At 33.4% G+C, this 24393-nt stretch overlaps 1 protein-coding gene across 5 annotated transcripts in view; it reads left to right on the top strand.

The window, feature by feature from the left end:
• LOC126738292 (PHD finger protein 21A-like) overlaps positions 1–23175 on the top strand; it is a 45093-nt gene extending 21918 nt beyond the window's left edge. For 4 of the 5 annotated variants that reach the window (XM_050443545.1, XM_050443547.1, XM_050443546.1 and 1 more), the window contains 2 exons: positions 13000–13263; positions 22691–23175. In XM_050443545.1, coding sequence (XP_050299502.1) covers positions 13000–13263; positions 22691–22938 — 512 coding nt within the window. In that variant the 3' untranslated portion in view covers positions 22939–23175. Of the gene's footprint in view, positions 1–12999; positions 13264–22680 lie in introns of all 5 variants that reach the window. The other variant, XM_050443549.1, reaches the window with a different exon arrangement.
• The last annotated feature ends 1218 nt before the right edge of the window (positions 23176–24393 follow it).

The following is a 24393-nucleotide window of genomic DNA, read 5'->3' as shown; positions in this document are numbered from 1 at the left end:
CTATAAGAAGATAATTCTGGGTCAGAGGTCAGTAAAAGAGTTGAAATTATATCGGTGTTGGCATTTACCCGTGAAGTTTTTCGGCTGTTACATAATCTGATTTTTCTGAATTCTTTGTGCCTTGCTTCTAAAGCATCTTCCGCAAGTTGCCCAATAGGCAATTCAAAAAAATGAATTATGTCACAGCCATGCACAAGAACTTTGTGCACCGAACTTGGCATATAGTACCAGCTATATAAATGTAAGTATAACCTACGAGTGTCATTTAGCAAAATGCGAAAATTGGTTATATCGATGTTACAACCAGACGCCAAAATTCTTAAAATTAAATGAAATTTTTCAATTAGTTCTTTATCGATTCCGGTTATTTGAGAGCTTAAAACAGGATTTTGAAAAAAACGCCTGGCAGTATTGCCATCATTTGTGGAGCCATATCCTGGCTTTGGCTTATCAACTATAAGACCCATTTTGCTCTTAAAATTCTCCTGGATGGTCCTTTTTGTGTTTTCTGTAATTGCTTTATTTTCTGCGCCTTTCACTTGCCAAGTTTTAATTGGCAACCGGTATGCAATATGCAACAAACACTCAAAGAACCTGATCCAGCAATGGAGAGTTGATATGCCAAAACGATAGTTTTGGGTTACTGGAGATTTATCTAAAACCGTATCAGAGTTCATTTCTTTGGGAGTGGCTCCACAAATGATGCATTTTGAACATGAGTTTGTTTCGGACAAAATATTTGCTATACTTCCATCAAACATAGTCAAAATCATCTCGTAGGAAATACTTAAATCTTTATTTTCAATTGAAGTAGTATAAACTTTCAACTCGTTTACAGACATAACCATGGCATTTTCTTCTTGACGAACAACTTCAGGATTTTCTTTTATAAAAGCGAACTTGATGGGTCTGCAGTAAAACGTAGAATTTGTTTTTGGGTTAGACCAGATTACATTATTGCAGCTATCAACTAATTTTATTGGAACCAATGCTGTTAAAAACATATATTCATCTGTATTAGATGCCGATTCAAATTTTTGCTTATATAGACTGTGTCCCGAGCTGCCATCGAAACCCCACTTACAAATAAGTTTTAGATTGAACACTTGACAAATATTTAAATTTGAAATATTAAGGATACTGTCTGTTGTTTTTTGTAACAATTCTTGAAGACCAACTTCTGCAGATATTTCTGTTACGGTAATATTATTAGGTAAATATTTTTTTTTTGTTTGCAGTAAGGCACAGTAACTCGGGAAGCAATCAGGATGTAGCGCATTTACAACAGAACGTAAAGTGTTGTATTTTCTAACTGACAGATCAATATCATAAAAAAGAGCCAGTGCTTGCTTAGTACTCAAACATTTTTTTTCAGAAGAAAATTTTTCATTAGAAGAATCCATACAGTGTTCTGTAGCGAAACGCAATTCTTCAACGGTATAGTTTTTTAGCAAAGGCTCTACTCTCCGTTTCTTTGTTTTTAAAGAAGAGTCTTCGAATGATTTTCGAGGCCTTCCGACTAAGTTTCTTTCTTCTACATGACTAAGTGAAGGCCCTTGGTTAACTTCAGTTATATCAACAGTGATAGATCCACTTAGCCATTGGCTGTGATTTTTTTCTAACTGGCTGCGGGTTCGATGACTTTTCTGCCATAAATCCTTCATTTTTATACAAAACAAATGACTTTGGTCAATTAAATGGCTTTCTGTTTCACTGCAGATATCTTCATCAAGATTTAATATTGATTTGATTTTCAAAAAAATATTTTTTTCCTTATCATTTTGATTGCTTACCAACCATTCTTCAAATAAAACTCTTTTTGGTATAGTGTAAGCCATATCTAAAAAAATTAAGAACTAAAAAAGGGGCAGTTTGGGGCAGGAAAACAACATAGTGTAATAAAGTACACTAGTTGAGGTACTAATATACAAAAAATTGTCGAGGACATATGCGGACATTTTTTTAAAAGTTTTCTCAAAGATAGCTTAATATTAAAATATTGCTATTTTTTCATTTATTTAGTATTTAATATATTAAATAAGTGAGTATAAATCAGTACATACCTATATGTAACTAAGCACCTTTGGTCACTATAACACAATATAATATTTTCTACTTATACGCACAGAACCGGAGAAATACTTATTTTAAAGTGTGGGTATTTTATATGGCGATAAAATAAACAAATTAAATGATAAAGTTTCGGAGCTCCGTTGCGTTGTTTACACGCATTTTATAAAAAAAAAAATATTTGTGATAAGTGTCTGCAGCTATTTTGTAAATAGTACGGTACTTAATTTTATTATCGACCGACTTTTATTTTTGGACTTTTGTCCATTAGGCGCAACACTGTGCGGTCGTTCGTTAGATGAAAACTCCCGAAGAAATAATCTTCCTACAGTGCTTGCAAGTGGTCGAATCGTAAAAAGGTTTGAAAGTGAATTTTCCTTACATGTTAAGAAAACACGACAGCGACGATGAATTGCAAAAAATCCAAATATTGCCGCGATAAGAATCAGTGTGGCCTAGATTGCGAATGTGTCGGGAAATCGTACCCCAGCTAGCACAGATACGTACTTTTAATGTGATGTTATGTTAATTCGTGGATTTTAAACCTCTCGTGCGATATACTTTTAATGTAACATAGAGATATCCGCAAGAGTCGAATTTCCACAACTGCGCTTTAGAATGTTATATTGAAAGTATACCGGGTGGTGCGTCGCCGAGCGGAATATAGGAAAACCCATGTAAATTTTAAGGGGGTCAATTATTGGCTTCCCTGTACATTTTACAGAAAAAATGTAAGATAACTTTTTAAAGAGAACAATCTGGCAAACCCTCGTGCAAAATTTCAAAAAATTTTATTAAGCGAATCTTGAATTATTCAATTAAATGTAATTGCAAAATTAGCAAATTTTCGGTTCAGGTAATACCAGACACCCGCCACCAGCAAACAATTTGTTATAAGGTTTTGTCAAATCTGACGTACAGCCGAATACAAGAAATGTTTTTTTTTTTCATTTTATTAATCTCACAACCATACATTCAAAGTAAGACACGTTAACATTACTTTTTTATCTAAACTTTTATTTAATATAACGATGAAGTTAAACCAATAACAATTATTATTATCGATTATTAAAAAAATAATTTTATCATACTTAGAATTTAATTAAACCAATAGCAGTATCTAAAATATTTTCAATTTATTTTCCCATCAAGCCTATCTGGTCCATTTCAACCATTAAACCTATTGTTAGTAAATTCGAGTCCAAACACATTGCAATAAATAATTGTAAATGTTTAACTCAGAAGATCGAAAATAGATCCGAAAAAAGAGAGAACAGAACTCTTAATATTTTACTAAGCGTGGAAAAATAAAATACAATAACTTTTTTAAAAATAATAGAGAATTACATAAAAACATCAATTAATCACATGTTCAACCAACCCCCCCCATTAACAGCTAAACAATATCCTAACCGATCATAAAATTCATTTCTAATGTTACTAAGTTGATATTGGGAAATTTTATTACACTCTAACGAAATAGCGTTTTGTAACTGGTTTAGATTCTCAAAATTTACACTTTTATAAATGATACTTTTTCAATGACCCCACACTGAGCATAAATTCAGCGAAAACTACTATCGTACCATTCACTCGTAAAAGGAAAATGCAACCCACCAGGGACATCCACCTGGGCGGACAAGTTGTACATACATCGGATGAAGTAAAATATCTAGGAGTGACACTGGATAGTAAGCTTAGTTGGAACAAGCATCTAGAATTCACAGTAAACAAGGCCACTAAAGCCATTATGATCTGTAGGAACCTAGCGGGTAAAAACTGGGGATGCTCTCCAAAAATACTGCAATGGATGTACACCATGATGGTTAAACCCATAATCACATATGGGGCAGTGGTGTGGCATGACACTACAAAGTTAAGTACAGTAAGGCGTAAACTTGACAAGGTTCAAAGACTTGCATGCGTATGCATCACAGGAGCTATGAAAACATGCCCCACAGCAGCACTGGAGGTCATAGTTGACCTGGCACCTCTTCAACTGGCAGTAGAGGGAGCTGCTAAAAGGGCCATGTTCAGATTAGCAAGGGATAGAACGAACAGTAGGGACATTGATCAGAGAGCCTGGGTATCTCAAACAAGATCCATTCCCCTGTTCGATCTTCCCAAGGAAGATATAACTCGGGAATATCACTTTGTTAGGAATTTCAGTACAAAAATTGACAGCAAAAGTGACTGGGAAAATGGATCTGTCGCCCGCTCACTTAAACAGAATACTATCAAATGGTACACAGATGGTTCTAAAACCGAAAAAGGAACAGGAGCTGGAGTATTTGGGCCTGGCACCAAATACTCAGAGCCACTGGGAAAATACACCAGTGTCTTTCAAGCGGAAATACACGCTATAGAAAGATGCGCTCAATTAATCCTGAACAAAGACTACCTCAAGCAGGACATCGCAATCTTCACCGACAGTCAAGCAGCCATAGCAGCACTGAGTTCACATGTCATCAGTTCTAAAATGGTAAGAGACTGTTTGGGCAAACTTAATGAGGTAGGAAAGAGAAATAAAGTCACAATATTGTGGGTACCTGGACATACAGGCGTGCAAGGTAACGAAGAAGCCAATATTCTGTCAAAAAAGGGATCTGGTTCTCAATTTGTAGGACCGGAACCTTTCTGCGGCATAGGAAAGAATACTTACCTATATGAGCTTACAAAAATGAAGGATCAACTCAGAGAAAGCCTCTGGGATGATCATCCAGGGTTGAGACACTCCAAGATGTTCCTTGGAACCCTCGACCCAAAAAAATCTAAAGCTCTAGTAAGTTTAACTAAAACTAAACTACGGATTGTAACAGGATTCCTAACAGGGCACTGTCACCTTCGAGAACACCGCAGGAAACTAAAACTAGAACAGACAGGTGAATGCAGATTCTGTGGGGAAGAGGAAGAGACCCCAGAACACCTAGTAACTACATGCGAAACAGTTGCCGAAAGTCGTGCCATGCACCTCGGTAATTATGAAATTCCAGAAGGAAATATCTCATTACTGGAACCGTCACAACTACTAGCCTTTATTAAAGCCATAGGATTGTACGAAGTAATTTGACTTGAGAATAACATCAAGCAGTAATTAGAAAGGGGCACACAATAGATCTTTTAGGTCGCAGTGAAACTTCACCCTTATTTTAATCTAATCTAATCTAATGACCCCACAAAAAGAAGTCATTCGGTGAAAGATCAGGTGACCTGGTTGGCCAAAGTATCCGGTACCGTGGACCAATAATATTGCCGTTAAAAGCATTTTCCTGAAAAACTTCTTCGAAGGCGGGTCCAATTTGATTTTGAAATAAGTCCAAATAGGTTTCAGCTGTTACGTTATGGTCCATAAAAAAGGGTCCAATGATATGGTCCGATAATTATCCACGAATACTTTTTAGATTTTTGGGGATATTGTGTCCGAGTATGAACAAAGCGATGTTCATTTTCAATATCTCCAATACCGTCAATTCTAAACGTTTGGTTCATTGTTGAGGGTAAATGTACCATCGTGCCGAAGAAAAACTGAGACATTAAAATTTAGTTAGGGAATTGTCTCCTAGTCTATTATATTAAAGGCATTCCCTGTGTATGGTATGCATATTTATGCATTATGAATTTTTGGAGTCTTAATAATTACATATTTAAATAATAATATTGATACAAAACATTTTTATTTTTCGATATTTATTTTTATTTCGAACACATTTTATAAATAAACCAAAACTACATATAACTAATATCTTTTTTGATAATATGGAATACAAAATTATTAATACTTAGTAAGCGCACTGTCGTTATCAGTTACAGCTTGTAAACGTCGTCGTGGCATGCTTAAAATTAAGTTTCTGGTATATTCTTCGGTTATTTGGTCCCATGCGTCATTTATCTTTAGGCGTAATTAATTCTGATTTCTAGACCTAAAGTTATCTTTATACATATATTTTGCCATTTTACCCCAAACGTTTCCAATTGGGTTATAATCAGGGCTTTTCGAAGGCCACGGTTTTGGCCTGTATGTATAGGAGCATTATCATGTTGGAAGATAAAATCTTGCCCATAGACTACACCAACCTGGATTGAATTGTGACTGAATTCTGGATCTTATTATTTCTAATTCTACAAAAGTTATTGTAAATAAAAGTATGGATCCATTTGTGCCTGAAGATAGCCATCACATGTCTTTGGATATAAATGTTAATTTAATATCGGAGAAAAACATTATTAGTAATTCATATACCAAGTTAAAATTTAATAATGCCAATTACGACACTATCAATGAAATTATTAATTCTACTCATTGGGACAAATTATTTTTATCTAAAGATGTAAATATTAACATTGCATGTTTTTATACTGTTTTAGATAACATTGTTATTAACCACATCCCTAGAATTAAGATCAATAAGGGACAATACCCTCTATGGTTTTCCAAACACACAATCTATCTAATTAAAAATAAACAAAAGGCACATAAAATGTGGAAACTGTACCGAAGACAATCTGATTACGACAACTTTTCAAATTTACGCAAAACAGTAAAGATTAATATACGCAATGATTACAAAGATTATATTTATAAAACAGAAATAAACATTGTCAAAGACGTTAAATATTTCTGGTCATTTTTTCACAACAAAAAAAACACTAAAAGCTTACCAATAAAAATGAAATTTAATGATCAGGAAGCTTCGAATTGTGTTGACATTAGTGAACTCTTTTCTAAGTATTTTAGTGGAGTATTTGAACCTTCTGATACACCAACTTTAATTGAGCCTAGTCAATGTCAAGAATGTTTTGTAGTTAACAATATTGATATAAATGACATTAAATCCGCACTTATATCTATGGATCCTAAAAAGGGACCTGGTCCAGACGGTTTTCCTTCATTTTTTTTGAAGTCTTGTCCTAGCTTGTGCGAGCCTTTGCATATTTTGTATAATCAATCTTTATCCAGCGGCATTTTTCCTAATATTTGGAAAACAGCTCAAATTGTGCCAGTATTTAAATCTGGAGAAAAAACTTATGTACGGAATTACAGGCCTATTTCCCTACTTAGTCACTTTGGTAAACTTTTTGAATCTTTGTTGTTAAAACAATTATTCTTTAAGGTCAAAGAAGCTATTGATGTTAACCAACATGGCTTTTTCCAAAAAAGATCGGTAATAACCAACTTAATACCATTTATTCAGAGTATAAACGAAAGTATGGATAGTGGTCTGGAAACTTGTGCCGTGTACACTGACTTTTCCAAGGCTTTTGATAAGGTACATCATCCTACACTTTTCGTGAAGTTGGAGAATTTCGGTGTGCACGGGGCCCTGCTCAAACTCATTAAAAGTTATCTAACAAATCGCTCTCAGTACGTTGTCGTAAATGGAGTAAAGTCTTCTTGTACAACCGTAACTTCAGAAGTACCGCAAGGTTCTCATTTGGGACCGATTTTGTTCTCAATTTTTTTAAATGACATTGGTCAATGTTTCTCTACCTGTAGATATCTTGCATATGCAGATGACCTAAAAATCTTTACAACAATCAAGAAGGTATCAGATTTTCGTGCCCTGCAATCTGATCTTGCAAATTTTGAAAGGTACTGTACCTTAAATACATTATTTATTAATCCAGAAAAATGTCATTCTATACTTTTTAGCAGAAAACTATCTCAGACACAAAACAAATGTGACGTCTATCTCGGGGGCACTATCCTGAAGTATGTGGAGTTTATTAAGGATTTAGGTGTGACGTTGGATTCCAGACTGCTCTTCGACGTTCATATAGAAAACATTGTTCAGAAAGCTCTAAAAAATCTAGGTTTTATAACTCGAATTACAAAGGGTTTTAGTAATCAATTATCATTAATATTATTATATAATGCGTTCGTTAAACCTACTATAGAATATGCGACAGTGGCTTGGAATCCGATGTATTACAAATATATTGACCAAATTGAAAGAGTTCAACGAAAGTTTGTAAATATAGTAAATTTTCGCTTTAATAGACAGAGACATTTTTTTACTTACTATAATAACTTAAAATTTTATGGTATGAAGCCCTTAGAGAGTCGTAGAAACAATTTTGATTTAATATTGATTTATAAAATTATTAATAATTTAATAGACTGCCCTTTCTGTCTGGAAAATTTACCTTTAGCATCTCAAGATATTCTTCAAACTATTTGTCTAACTCTCCATTGTTCAGATGCGCCCGTAGTTTTAATAATTTTCAAGAAACTAATTTGAATGATGATATATTTTTCTCCAGTATGGCTTCATTTAAGCGATACTTAAAAAATTCTACCTAATTTCGTAAATAACGATAAACATTGTCCTTTTTTTCCCTATTGTCATTATTCATATGTATATATGCTTCTTTATTGTTTATAAGAGTTACTATTAAATAAGTTAGTTTGGTTTATATTGCTTGGTGTATTTGTTAGGTTTGGTGAAAATGTAATGTTTGGCAAAGCGCTTACTTGTATTTAAATTCATAAGATACTTTGTGCTTTCCTGTTATTGGATTGCTTAGTCTATCTGTAGGAGAGCCTTGTACTTAAATAAATAAATAAATATTGCAATATCCTAAGGCATTAAGCCTTCCCTGCACTATTTGACAAACGCCTGGTCCTCTAAAACTAATCCAAGCCCAAATGTTTATACTAAAACGTCTATTTTGATTAATCTTATGTGTATATGTTTCATCACATTTGGTAATAGAAGGCCTTTAAACGCGGATTTTGCCATTATTGCACGATTGAAAGGTTTTTTCATCCGAAAATATTACCGTTTCCCATATGTTGTTTTGGTGTGCATATTGATGGGCGAATTCTAATCTTCTCTGTTTGTTTGATTCAGTTAATAATATTTTATTTGTTGCACCGCAACTTTTAATTTCCGAATTTCTTATCCTACTACGAGCTTTATTAGTAGAGCCAGGGAAATGCGTGTTTTCTTCCGCCTTTATTACTGTTTTAAACGGATTGTTTCTTAGAAAGCCACCTAACTGTCTATCTTGAATGTTTAAAATTTTTGGTCGACCAGAACCTGGATTTCTTACAATAGCTCCATATTCTGCAATTTTGCCTTAGCTAAGGAAACGGTATTTTTACTAATGCCCAATTCTTCTGCGATTCTTCTTATAGGAACTCCATCCATCAGACGAGTGTGTATTATCGCTTTTTGTTGAGGAGATAATGCAGGCATTTTGAAAGAAAGATTGTCACGCGGCTGTCACAAAATTAAATTAACTTTGACATCAAAATATATTATTCTAATAGACCAAGAGATTTAGGAGATTTTGCTGCCCCAGTTTTTTTTCGGCACGATAGTACAGGGTGAGTTTTTCAAAGCGCGGAGTAGTATTATGCATTGATGATATTATTTATCGATGACGTGCTCCTGGACTATTATTTGGTTAAGCATTCTTCACATTTTAAAAATATTTTGGACTATACAGAGTGCTCCGAAAAAGCAGGGCACTACAAAAGTTAATTTTTTTAAATGGAACACCCTGTATTGCAAAACATTTTTGAATTCTTTGCGTAATTACCAATCTTTTTTGATAATGGTTTAATATGCCAAAAACTAATAGTTTAGGAGATAAATCAAATTTTGTTAAAAATTTAGAATTTGCACGCATCTCTTTAATATTAAAATTTAGCACCTAAATTTTGAATACAGACTTAATTTTTATCATCAGAAGTAAAATAAAGTTACTTTGATATGCGTGCTATGTAAAATTATTCATTTTGTTATACAGGGTGTTTTTTTTGAAAGGCCAAACTTGCCCAACTTTAAATATAAAAATCTCTCTTATTTTAAATGAAACACCCTGTATATTTTCATGTCATCTAATAGCTTACTTAAGAGCCTATAAATTTTATTAATAATATTCTATCCCTATCTCTAATAGTTTTTGAAATATACTTATATTTCTTCATTTCGTGTTATTTTTTTCTTATAAAATGAAACAAATTTATGGACGTTTCTTTTTATTAAATTCACTTATTTTTATATAATAAAAGTTAATTTCTGTTCAACAAATGTTCAAAGATATGTCCTCCTTGTTCGATACAAATATTAATTCTTTTAATTATATTTTGTTGAACATGGTATAACATTCCTGGTGTTACGGTTTGACAGGCATCCCTAATTCTAATAATCATATCCTCCCTTGTAGTTGGTTTTGTTGCATAGACTTTATCTTTGAGATAACCCCACAGAAAGAAATCTAGCGGCGTAAGATCGCAAGACCTTGGCGGCCATGCAACAAATCCTCCGCGACCAATCCATCTTTGAAGATATTCTTGATCCAAATATTCCCTTACTGCACGATGAAAATGGGGAGGCGCACCATCTTGTTGAAACCACATACTTTGCCGTTCCTGGAGATTGACTTCTTCTAATAATTCAGGCAATTGCTGCTGTAAAAATACTCGATATGAATGCCCATTCAAAGGTTCATTAAAAAAATATGGTCCAATTATACGGTTATTATGGATGCCGCACCATACATTAAGGGACCAATGATTCTGGTGCTGAACCTCACGTACCCAATGAGGGTTCTCTGTTGCATAATAGTGCATATTATGCCTATTGACAGCACCATTGCTTTTAAATGTCGCCTCGTCGGAATACATAATATAGTTAACAAAATTTGGATTAATTTCAATTTTGCGAAGTAACCATTCACAAAAAGTTACACGTAGCTGAAAATCTTGATTGTGAAGTTCTTGATGCAACTTAATGTGATATGGGTGGTATTTATATTTCCGTGTTGTCCGGTTTACCGTTGTCTGCGAAACATCAGAAAGTAAGGCTAACCTACGGCTACCAATGTGGGGATCCTCCTCAATTTGCAAAAGAATTTCAAGTTCTTTACCTTCATTTGCCACCCTATTAGCAACATTACGTTTTGGCAGATCCACGCTACCAGTCGTCATAAATCGGTCCATAACAACGCGAAAACTGCGGGAATCGGGTGTGCGCCGTTGAGGATATTTTTCTCTATATAGCCTTTGAGCTAGCAGACAATTTTTATTTGCTTCACCCAAAACAAAAATCATATCAATAAATTCATTTCTTGAATAATTCATTTTTAATATTGAAAACAAATATCTAAAAAACACCTTAAAACAAATCTATCTATTAATCTCTAATTAACTAATGTAACTGTCTTTTTGTTATTGAGATTTTTTTCATTTGTTTCCACGGCGCCTTGATGGATACATAAAAAATACGAGGTGCTTCAAAACTTTAAGTCGGCATTGTCAGTTTTTACAGGAGAAAAACAGAAAAATCCATGATATCTCAAAAACTGTTAGATATAGAGATAGGACATTATTAATAAAATTTATAGGCTCTTAAGTAAGCTATTAGATGACATGAAAATATACAGGGTGTTTCATTTAAAATAAGAGAGATTTTTATATTTAAAGTTGGGCAAGTTTGGCCTTTCAAAAAAAACACCCTGTATAACAAAATGAATAATTTTACATAGCACGCATATCAAAGTAACTTTATTTTACTTCTGATGATAAAAATTAAGTCTGTATTCAAAATTTAGGTGCTAAATTTTAATATTAAAGAGATGCGTGCAAATTCTAAATTTTTAACAAAATTTGATTTATCTCCTAAACTATTAATTTTTGGCATATTAAACCATTATCAAAAAAGATTGGTAATTACGCAAAGAATTCAAAAATGTTTTGCAATACAGGGTGTTCCATTTAAAAAAATTAACTTTTGTAGTGCCCTGCTTTTTCGGAGCACTCTGTATAGTCCAAAATATTTTTAAAATGTGAAGAATGCTTAACCAAATAATAGTCCAGGAGCACGTCATCGATAAATAATATCATCAATGCATAATACTACTCCGCGCTTTGAAAAACTCACCCTGTACATTCATCGGTAAAACAAATATGTCTTAAAAAATTCCTATCATTATTTGCTCTTTCTATCATTTCAAAACAAAATGCCATTCTTCGCTCTTCACTCCTTCTTCCTGCAGCTCTTGATGTTTTTCGAATTTATACGAATAATATTTGGGTTTTTTTAAAGTGCGCAATACCGTTGTATGATGTTTATTTACCTCTTGCCCAAGAATCCTCGTACTAACCATCTTGTTTTCCTCCACACTCAGTAGAATATTAAGATCTCTGTTCTCTCTTTCTTCGGATCTATTTTCGATACCCTGAGTTGAACATTTACAATTATTTATCACGGTACCTTTGGACTCGAACTTATTGACGTTTAATATACTATAATATAATACTGATAATATATAACTGACGTATAATATAATACGTTTAATAGTTGAAATGGATGGAATGGGCTTGGTGGGGAAATAAACTGAAAACATTTCAGATACTGCTCTAAAACAACTGTTTCCCGCATAATGCCACTTAATTATGGCTATTTTTTCGTCGATTGAATAATTCATACTTGTTTTCAAATATCGACTGTCACTGATTTATTGACACTTTTCCTCACGTCAGTGACAATATTCATTTTACTGGTGCCCGTTTGGTTTTACCTGAACCGAAAATTTGCTAATTTTGCAATTACATTTAATTGAATAATTCAAGATTCGCTTATTAACATTTTTTGAAACTTTGCACAAGGGTTTGCCAGATTGGTCTCTTCGGTATAGCAAGACATTGCGTTACATAACGCAATGCGCTAGCACGTTACATAACGTGCTAGCTGGGGGGGCTTCAACGGCCCCTCGTTTTTTTGTCATTGTTTTTCGTCAAAAAGCCCAGTTTTTCAAATTCAAATTCGCTATAAAGTATTGTATTGTAAAATTGTATCAGAGATCCGTTTAATAAGCTCTTGCATCATCCATCATCTTCATAAACCGGAATTTAGTAAATCCGTTAGTGACACGGGTTCTTTTCTGTCGGGTTACAGGCGACAGCGCGTTTTGTTCTAGGTGCACTGTCCAGATGCGAACGATGTTCGAGCGGGTTCCACGTGAGCTGCCACAATCGGCCGTTCGCGAAAATGCCGACGCAGTGCCCCAAGTGCCTCAACCGACATCCGGAGGCGCGTTGTGCGGCCAGTAGCGGCGGGGGCGCCTCCTCCTCCTCCTCTTCGTCCTCCTCCTCCTCCTCCTCGACTTGTTCCTCAACCTCTTCGAGCAACGGAGGAAGTTCCGCCATGACCATTAGTTTAGTTAATCCGCAAGAAGTGACCGGTAAGCCATCATTTAGTTAATTTATTTATTGGTTTGGGATAATATAGGATTTGTGACATAAAATTAAAATAACCAAACTGTGCACAATATTTGTTGATGGTGAGGATGAGATACTATTGAGTGGGCAGTGAACTAAATAAGATGGTCTACAGTACGGAACAAGGAAGTGGAATTGTTTGCGAGCCCGTACGCGTATTACCATTCTTTACTATTATACAGAGCAACTGTGCTCCGAGACGCAGTGAAGAGTGGCTTAACAAATACGCGTATGCTTGAATGCCATTGTTTACTGCGATTCAGCACATCGCCCAAATCGTAATACTCTGAATCGATCCACTAATTTTGGAGGACGTGACGAGCTAAGTGTGTTAAACGTTTTACAAAAGAAGTCTATCCAATATAGGGAAAGTGGAATGGCTAAAATAGCAATAAGAGAAAATCCACTTATTGTTGTCATTTTAACTCCAATAATGCTACGTGCGCATAAAGAATGGTTTTCCAGTGAAGTAGTATTCGTAGACTCTAGTGGTCCCTGCGACCAGACTAATATGTGCGTTACATTTATGTTTAGTGCTTTAAAAATTGGGGCTATACCATTAGCTTGCATCTTACACACCGCACAAACCGAAGCAAATTATTCCCTAGCATTCAATTTATTAAAAGAAACTCTTCCAGAAGACTCTTTTGGTAATTCCCCTTATCCACTAGTATTTATGACAGACGATAGCGCAGCGGAAAGAAATGCTCTATTATCTGTATTTTCTACGTCGAAAAATGAAAGACCTATTCTATATCTTTGCATTTTTCATGTTTGCCAGGCTTTCTGACGTTGGTTGTGGGATAGCTACAATAACATTCTGAAAGAAAACCGAAGATATGTAATGAAGTTGTTTCAATATCATGTACGCTTTAACAGTTGAAGAGGCCAATGACTATTTTAATGAATTTATGAATGACAGTATCGTTCAGAAATATGACCTAAAAACTTATGTAAACAAATTTTGGCTACGAAAGGAAGAATGGTGTTTTAGAAAAAATGTGATGACGAGGGGGAACAACAATTTCAACAAACAAACAATATCGTAGAATCTTCAATACGCAGATTCAAAGACATCGTTTTACAACGATGCAAAGCATTTAATATGTGTGCCTTAGTTGATTTTATAGTCAATGTTTTTGAGTCATACCCTAAAATACACATCTTATTATTTGGCAATAATCGATCAACGAAAAATAAATTTTCTGTAAATGAAATTTTGTGGCAAAATTCAAAATATGAATGTAGAGAAAATTAATGAATACATGTATTCAGTAAGTAGTAATGCAGACCAATCTTTAATATACACAGTGGATATCGATTTAGCAATGTGCGACTGTCCTTATGGCTCTAGCAGTAAGTTTTGTAAACACCTTTGTGCTGTTCAAGAAAAATGTGGTATAGTTTTTAAAAATGCTCCGTTATTAACTACAAATGATAAAAAACACTTGCTAAGCTAAGTCTCGGATATGACGTTTCTGAAGATTTCTTTGAAAATATGGATGCTAGCTCTAAGGAATGTGATATCAAAAATAATAACAGCAATAAAGAAGAAAGTCATCATGAGATATCTTCAATAACCATTACGCAAACGGAAGATGGCGAAGTTATTGAAAAGAAACATTTGTCCGCTATTGAAGAGCTAAATTTAAATTTCATAAGGCTTACAAAAATGGCTACAGAAAATAGATCTGTTGATTTAACAAATTCAATTATAAAATTGAATGGGGTTAGAAAAACGCGATATTTCGCAAATATAGGAGTGCAACCTGGATCAATTAGTAGGCGTAAAAAAAGACCAGGTCTTACTTCTGGAGCCAAGAGAGTTCAGTCGGGAAGACCCTCAACTCAGAAAGGGGCAATTACTAAAAAACGTAAACGAAACTCTCGTATATTCTCGTATTACTCTTTATCACAGAAAATATCCCAAATGCTAAATCACACGGTAGACATTAACCTTTAAATTTTAAATGACATTTATAGATTTTTAAACGTAACAAGATAATATACAGACTATCCTCGGCGGATAGGGTTAAAAGAGCACAAATGAACCAAAAATTTCATTTCTCGGCAAGAAGTCATTCTTGATAAAAAAATTTTGCTTGTAAAATAAATACGATTCACAAAGAAAAAATTTTGATTTTTTTGTACAGGGTTTACAAAAATAACAAAAACATGATTTTCAGAAATATTAATTTTTAATTTTACAAATAAAATAATATTACTGCAGCTTGAAATAGCAACAAATAAGAATAAAATCTAATAATTTACTCTTCAAACGCTCCTTCTCCATATTCAATATTTCTTGTTTTCCCAAAATGTTGACTGCCTTTAAAATTTTAAAATAACATTATTTTAGTGAAAGTGTTATTCTAAATACATTTTTCTATGACATTTTGCTTTAAAACAAAAAAAAATAATGGTACTTTATTCGGGAAAAAAATCACGTTTTTGAAGTTTTTGCGAGCCCTGTACAAATAAACCAAATTTTCTTTTTGTGAATCATATTTGTTTTGCAAGCAAACATTTTTATAAAATATGACTTTTTGCCGAAAAATGAAATTTTTGGTCCATTTTTGGTCCTCTTGTAAATCTTATCTGTGACAGTCTGTATACTATAAGCGTGTTGTTTTAAAAAGTTAATTTTCTCACGATCGATAACTGTGACATATAGTCTTAAACCAAAGGACCCCACGAGAAAACAGCTCTAAACTTATAAAAAATATGTTAAAATTATTTTTATTTAGACTTTTAGTGTTTATTTAATATTTTTTTTATAATAACGATGTATCAAATATACGCATTTCTTTGAAAAATACATTTTCTTATTTTGGATTATCATGCATCATTTTTCTTTAATGACGACTGCAGAAAGCAAATTGAAATATCCGTTCGTTAAAGTGATACAGTAAAAATATTCTAACTTATAAAATTTAATTAAGTGGCTGGGGTGCAGTAAAAATTGGTATTTAAATACCGCGACTATATTACTTCCAAATTTTACTGCGATTCAGAGTATTACGATTTGGGCGATGTGCTGAATCGCAGTAAATAATGGCATTTAAGCATACGCGTATTTGCTAAGCCATTCTCCACTGCGTTTCGGAGCACAGTTGCTCTGTATAATAGTAAAGAATGGTAATACGCAGCCCGTACATGAATATTAAAAATAACCAGAATGCCCGTTTTTTTTTTAAATGGTTCTGTAAATAAACACCACTGTAGATCCTGAAGTGATGAAAAGCCGTAAATAGACCCGAGTAGTATATATTGGGTGATACTCTGGACTTCCTAATTTCAGTTGTACTTTTAACGTAATTACATAGACAACGTCCTAAAATTAATAATCCGAACTAGCTTAGTGAATGACTTTGCCATTCGAAAAAGAACATCTTGTTTGAATTCCCCGCCAAAATTTCGACAACGACAAATGACGTCGAGTACTGTCATTGACTAAACCGTGTTTTAATTTTGAGATTATTTCTAATTTTTTGGTGAAACGTCAAAAATTATTGACAATTGATCACAAGTACCAAAATATAGGTAAAAACAATATTAATGATGTTCTTTATATAAAAAAAGACGGTGAAAACGAAAAAAATTAAAAATAAATGAAAATAGAGGGTGCTAACTATTTGGAGGCATATTACTGTCTAAAAAACTGGCAACCATAGATCGCGCATAGTACCATAGTAGAAGAGAAGAAGAAGACAATCATTTCATAACCTCATTTTTTTGCCGTGACTCTCGGTGTTTTTTACAATTTTTTATTTGTTTTACTTCAAATTATTATTTTAATTATATTTTAAATTCTTGCCAAATGGGTAACAATAAAGAAGATATGGACCCGAAAACTAAGGTAAGAGTAGTGCCTAAAGCGTCTTAATCTATCAGTACAGTGATGAGCCCTTCTGGCACTTTTTTTTAAATTTTGCTATTATGAGATCCGTTTCTATAAAACCATAATAATTTGTTGGCAAAAATTAAATAAAATATTAACATAACTTAAAAATTTTACGAAATTTTATTCGAGCGGGCTATTTCGGTTATTAGGAAAATGTAGAACCATTACGTATTACTATATGTTTACACGCATCGGACCCCAATACAGTTTTATACCCCCAGAAATATTACGGGAAGGTTTATTGTGCAATATTGAGATCTTAGGAATATCCTGTAAAGTCCCAGTAGAGATTGTAGAGAAGCATCTATGATATCGCACTGAGAAATCGTGACATGCCTAGAATTTCCTGATACTGTAATATCCGCAGAAAGTGAATAGATAGGCTTCAACACTCAACAGTCTTTAGATTAATGGGTAAAAACACAACACAAATAGAGAGAAATGCAGGTTGCCTTTTTAACGTGAAGAAATTTTAGCCCTCTACTAAAAATGCAATTATTCAGCCTAATTTTGACATTTGTAAGCTATAAGTCTATTGAAAACCCGTTTAACCAATCATATTTGAAAGAAAACGTGGTCAAATCCGGCGCCAAATTTGAATTTAAAACCGATTGCCATCAATATTTGTTCTTTCCAACATATTTCCTTTTTCGTTATACAAAATCTATTTGAGAAGAACACTGGATTTGTTGTAGTTTCCTTAATTGGTTTCCTTTCCTTAATTTCTCAAATATTTATGGAGTATAACCTCTAAATGTACCACATATGTCATATGAAAAAAATCATATTTTCTCAGTAATAATGTTTATTGAAATTACAGTTATAAAAATAAAATACAATTGTTTGATTATTATGCTAATGCAGAAAAACAAAATATTAACTCTAAAAATAGAATATCCTTTTATATATATTTCAAGGATCACTATAAATATAAATATATATAAAAACTATAATCAATAATCATTAATATAAAAATTCTATATGGACATAATCTATTAATAAATAGCTGGTATAGCCTGAAATGGTTTATGTCGAAAAATTATAAAAGCTGGCAAGTTGTACATGAAATAATAAAATATGGAACAATAAAAGTCTGTAATGTTCAACTAGTCGTTTACCAACATTAGATTTTATACTAATAAATTGCCCATTAACAAAAAAGTGATATATAAAGTTGGCTTATCAGTGCACTCAATAGTTAGCTCTCTTTTAGTGACTATATTCGTACTATCTTGATAACAAATAGTTGTACAAGCCTTAAAACCAGAAAACCCTCTGTCTTAACTATATGACGTGTAAAAAAATAGCATTTTATATGGTTTTTTAAGACCTCAAATCATGAATACAAGAGCATGATTTGTTTGGATGGATTTTTTATCTAGACAACCTAAGTAACTAGCCTAACCTAAGTAACCTAAGTCTTCAAACTTTGAAATTCTTTGACTGGATATTTCATAAAAAAGTCCAAATATTTCATGAAGGCATATCAGCAATCTAGTTCACTTACAGCGTCTGCATGCAATTAAAGGTGTTCCAAAATTGGTTCGATTTGTTCACAATTGAAAGGTATATATTGGAAAGTATAGCTTGAAGAGTTCTCGGAGATTGGTAATTGGAAAAAGTGCTTTAAATATTTGTAAATTGAGTTTAAGAATTTAGAGGATTTGTCTTTCACTGACCAGACGGTAGATGATTTGCATTTAGCAATTGAGAGTTAATGAAATATTAAGTTACTCCATTAAGATTCTCTTCTATAAACTGAAACCTTTCATCATTATAATAAGACTTTAGAGAAGCAATATGTGCTCCTTCATTTTTCAGAAGTAACCTCAATTTAAATAACTTATAACGACATTATACCTTGCTTTTCAAAGTATAGCAACAGTTGTAAGACTAGTCTTAGCAAGAATGCTTTTTCTATACTCTTAAGATGAAGAAATATTTATGAATAAAATTTATGGAATAAGAACTCGCTGATTGTATTGATGGTGGACAATTTGACTGGACATTACCTGATGAGATAGTTGAAGTGGAAGTACCACTAGTCTCTGAACTAGTAACTTGAATTTCATTATCAACAAATTGGTCATCTGAAAATAATGTTCGTGGTTTTGAGAAAAAATGAAGACTTACTGTGTTCTAATGGAACCTGATATTTTAGCGGAGACGATTGAATTGCATCAAACCTAAGCCTTGACTTTGAGGCCGAAAAATGGTCGGAACAAACTTAGTTATTGCAATCCGTTAATGAACTGAATTTACCTCCATCCATGCTTTCTTTAACATAGGGTTTATAGTAAATGTGAAAAAGTATTTAGTTTTATAAGTCCCTAGACAATGAATAAGGTTAGAGCGACTAGACAAGGGATATTTACATGATAGTCCTAGTTTTAGATTGTGACAAAAAAATAGCAAAATTTTGATTAATTTACAGGGTATTTCAAAATTCACTAGGGTAAACTGTCCAACAGTGAACCATTTTTATTTTTTACTCATTTTTTAAAGAGAATAGAGAAGGTAAAAATTTGCAAACTTCAGTTTATATTAGTTATTATAATGATGTATTAAATACAGGCACCATTTAACAAAAAATAATATAGAGTTAATCTTTATAATTTTTTTTTTAAAACCTGTTTTGTGGTTTACTGTGTACCGCCTTGTGGGTACAATGAACCATCTACACTGTTCACAGTAAACCAAAAACAAAAAAAAATGAATGAAGTATGATTATGTATTTTTCAATAATTACAACCAGTTTTAAAGTTTTAAATTCTAAAAATAAGTTAACAAAAATAAGAACTTCTTTTAAAAAACTAAGAACAAAAAACAAAAAAAACTTATTTTTACAAAAAAATAGGAATTTTAACGAACATCTAATAAACCTAAATTAACATTAAATTTAAAATAGGAATTTTGCCTTGAGGTACTTCCATCAATATGAGGCTTTGGTAAAATAGTTTTTATGTCCGCTAGATCTATATCTGCCATATCTATAACAAGAGGCATGTAAAACATATTGCCTATAACTTTTCTACGCAAGAACGTTACAGAAAAACTATTTTTATTTTCTTTTAAAATTTTCCTCACATAATAAATAATGTTTTTCTTTAATTGAAATTCTACAAGCTCAAAGTCATCAGGAAGTGGGGCTCTCTCAAGAGCAAACTTAATACCTGGCAACGCTTCATCTTCTGATGTCTCATTATCACTGTCTAAAACCAACGATGTGTCTGAGCTTGACGATGAACTTTCCTTTAGGACTCTCTTTGTCTTCTTCGGAACTATTCGTCTTTTACCTTGTTGCTCCATTTCCAAGAGGTCCTTTTCAGGAGTGTCAGTTGCAATTAGACTCCTTCCCGCTTTGCGTCTTTTCCTTGTATTTTTTCTGGCGGCTGCACGGAGTGGTGGTTGAAATTCTTTGGGAGATATAAAAATATTTTTGTTGTTTTGTTGATACGAAGTGGATGGAATAGGAGACTCGATATTTAGGTTTTTCTCGATACCATCTGGTTGATTGGATATAGTAGCTTTTTCTTTTGACATGTCACGTTGTGAAGAGTTTGTGTTTTCTTCAATATCATCTCTGTCATCTGGGTTTCCATTTTCCTTTTTCCAAAATATATAGGTTTCGATCCCCAGGGTCAGGTCTATCGGTGACGGAGCTAGGCATAAAGTCAACTTCTGAAAAAATGTTACGATCAAACGGGAATATGCCTGTTTTCCGAAATGCATTTGTAATTGTAGATGGTGTCATAGCTTTCTGATAAGCTCTTCCAATAAAAGATGCTAATTCATAAATAGTAACGGGAATCCCAGGATTTCTCAGCATCCAAGAATCAATAGAGGCATTATAATATTCTTTAAACGGCTTCATTATACCAACATCTAATGGTTGGGTTTTCTGCGTTGTATGGGGTAGAAGGGTTAAAATATTAACACCGTTTTCCTTTGCAATATCAATAGCTCTGATTGTCAGGTGCGATTCGTGGTTGTCCATAATCAATATGGATGGATTCTCTTTTGAAGATGAGCTATGCTTGACAAAATGAAGCATCACCTCGCTAAATAGATCTGAATTCATCCAGCCACTGGACGTTGTCAAGCCCAAAGAGCCTGGTGGAGCTCCATTAAGCATATGCGGTTTAAAATGCACTCTGGGAAATATTAAAGCTGGCGGTAGACTTTGCCCACTTGCACTTACGATACAACATGTAATAACTAATGTTCCCTTTTCTCCACTGGTTACTTTGGACAAGTATCTTATACCCTTGGGTGCCAAGACTCTTTGAGGTTTTTGCACGGTAGTAGTGGAAGTTTCGTCCAAATTAAAGATTCGCGTCCCATCGGCAAACCGTGGATCTCTTTGCAAAATATTATAAAGATTATCAAAAAATTTTCCCACATTTGATCGGTTAAAAGAGGTTGCTCTGGCTAGACTACAACGCTCTGGGCATCTTAGCGTCAAGGTTGGATGTCTTTGACGAAAAGAACGCAGCCATTCTATTCCAGCTAACTCCTGTTTTGACCATAAAGCAGGCATTTTTATATTATTTTTTTTTGCCATTTGGTAAGCAATCCTACGACAATCTTTATTTGTTACGCCGTAAAAAGCATAAGCACATTCATATATGTATTCCACTAACGACTTTTCTTGCTCCACTGTAAATACTTTGTTAACCTCATAGTTTGGAGTAAGTCGAACATCGTCTCCTAACTGTTGCTGCTTCATGAAGTATCTCCTAAGTGTTGGATAGGGAATAAATTTCCTTCTAGAGGCTTCTCGTAGGCTAATTCCCGTATTCTTGAGAGCAAGAGCATCAGCCATTTGTGCCTCAGTGTGCTTTCCGATTTTACGTTCTCGTTTTTTGCGAGCCATGATGCTAAAAGTCAATTTTTTTATAAATATCATTTTATAGATAATACGGTCCACAGTGAACCGATGATGATGAAACGATTTCTAAGATAAAAAGTAAATAGCCCGCCTAAAATAACGGGGGTATTCCAAATTTCGTTAAATTTGATGCAAAACTGTAGACACAGTTTTAAAAAACCGATTTTTTTTACACGTCTTGCGATGGCTGTAGCTTGAAGGCGGTGCATTTTAGGACCCATGTTTATAGGAAAAAAAAGTCTTATTTTGACCTCAGGAATACGCCCTTAAAATATATGTAGTGAATTTTGAAACACCCTGTATATTGCAGTCAAGAGGCTAGAAAGTAATATAAAAAAATAAAATTAAATTAGTACATTTTCAAGTTGTCTCCATCAAGGATTCCTGTCTAGAAAACTAGAAGTGATGGTAAATAAAAAGCCATTAATTCCAAACTTTGACCAAACGAGACATCCTATACAATGCGGCGTTGCCAATATACCTGAAATATCCAATATTCGCATTACATTTTTATATCTTTACATTGATTCTGGTGTCGGCCATTGCGTTTTTATATGCGTTCAACTTATGTTTGTATAATTCCAGTATCTTTTAGAGAGGCGCGAGTTGAAGCGACGACTGGAAGAGAAACACACGGAATTAACGGCGGAACTGACCCAGTTGCAAAACCGTCACTCGGAACTGACGATCTCGGTGAGGAACCAGGAAATCCAGAAGGAGCAAATCAAATTGAACAATCAGGCGACGCAGGCGAAAGTGCAACAAGTGATTAAGTTTATTGAGATCGTCAATAATTTTTCAGTTCCTGAAACGACTAACGCTAGTAGTGCTACTAGCTCTTAGTTTTTTTACCACTTTTTGTTTTTTTTTTTTTTTAAAGTGATTCCTTTATTTTATTCTAGAAAATTTTAATGGTTACTGTTAGATTTGTTGGAACGTTATTATTACTGTTACTGGACCATTAATAATAAACTTGTATATATGTATAATTGGTAAATAAGGATTTGTTTATATATTTTTTTAGAATTTGTAATGAAAATGCCAATGTTTTAATGTAAATAAATATTTTGCAAAAATTTATTTTTTTATGTCTGGTTCTACTGGGTAGTGCATCCCCGAGCTGCCAATGGAAAGTCCCATATAAATTATGTATTAATACATGTTCAAACATTGGCTCTCCTGTGTATAAGTTAATAGTTAATTGATATAAGTTATTTAAAAATTATTTAGGTTATTTCTTGAGGGGCATTGCTACGAAGTTGATTTGAAGAGAAGAAATTTGCGCCGTAAATACATTAAAGTCAAAAATGCATTTTTTAATTTCGTGTTTGTGACCCAATATCTTTAATATTGCGGAGACATAAAGGGCACAAGAACAAAAAAGGATAACGCGTCCTTTTCTAGCCGGAAAAGTTATGTAACACGGTGTGCCCCCCCAGAGAGGAATATAATACAGACGTGACGACGAAATTTCCGAGACTCTTTGGCCTCTCTCTCTCTCTCGTTTCTTTATGGAAAAGTACGGTCCTGGAATGCGCACTTTCGTGATCGAAGATCTTGGACGTTTGTTCCAGAAATATTGCGCCACTATTGGATAATGGAAAATGTCAGCTCCCATAGTTTCCTTGATAAGTAAGTTATGCCAAGCAAAATATCCCTTACTTTACACTAAATTGTTTGATATTTAGCATAGCACTGATCTTCCAGGGATGTATGATAATTTACCAGATTTATATTAAAAATTTTTTTTAGGTAATTCTCTGGATCATACTTCCTCTTGATCTACTGAAATAATAATTATGCTAAATCCCAAAACTGTTCTATATTATTATTAGAAAAGTAAAAAAAAAAAAACGTCTGCAGGAAAAGCGGATTCCGAACAAAGTTGTTCAAGAAAACTGAAAGTCACATCACAATCAACAAATGACAATCAACATTGTTGATTCTAGTTTGCCCACAATAACACCTACAATTTAACCCATGTTAAAAATAATTCTACGCTCCTATTATAAATGTGTTTTAATTATAACTTAAGAAACCTAGACTTAGTGTCCTGAGGATGACTTAATATAAGTCGAAACGACGACATTTAGGTAAACAGGTTTCTGTTTTATTTCTGACCCCACCCAACAACCCTCCGCAATATCAAAAATGCATTTTTGCAAACTTGCACTGGAAATGTACTAGAACCCAAACTCTCCTTATTTGCTAAAATTACGTAGTGAAAAAAATATTTAATATTATCTTTTTGACTTTAAATTAGCCATTTAATGATGCATTAAGATATTCATATATCCA

This window comes from Anthonomus grandis, chromosome 7, assembly GCF_022605725.1.
Source record: "Anthonomus grandis grandis chromosome 7, icAntGran1.3, whole genome shotgun sequence".
NCBI lineage: Eukaryota > Metazoa > Arthropoda > Insecta > Coleoptera > Curculionidae > Anthonomus > Anthonomus grandis.
This window is presented reverse-complemented; position numbering and strand designations above follow the sequence as displayed.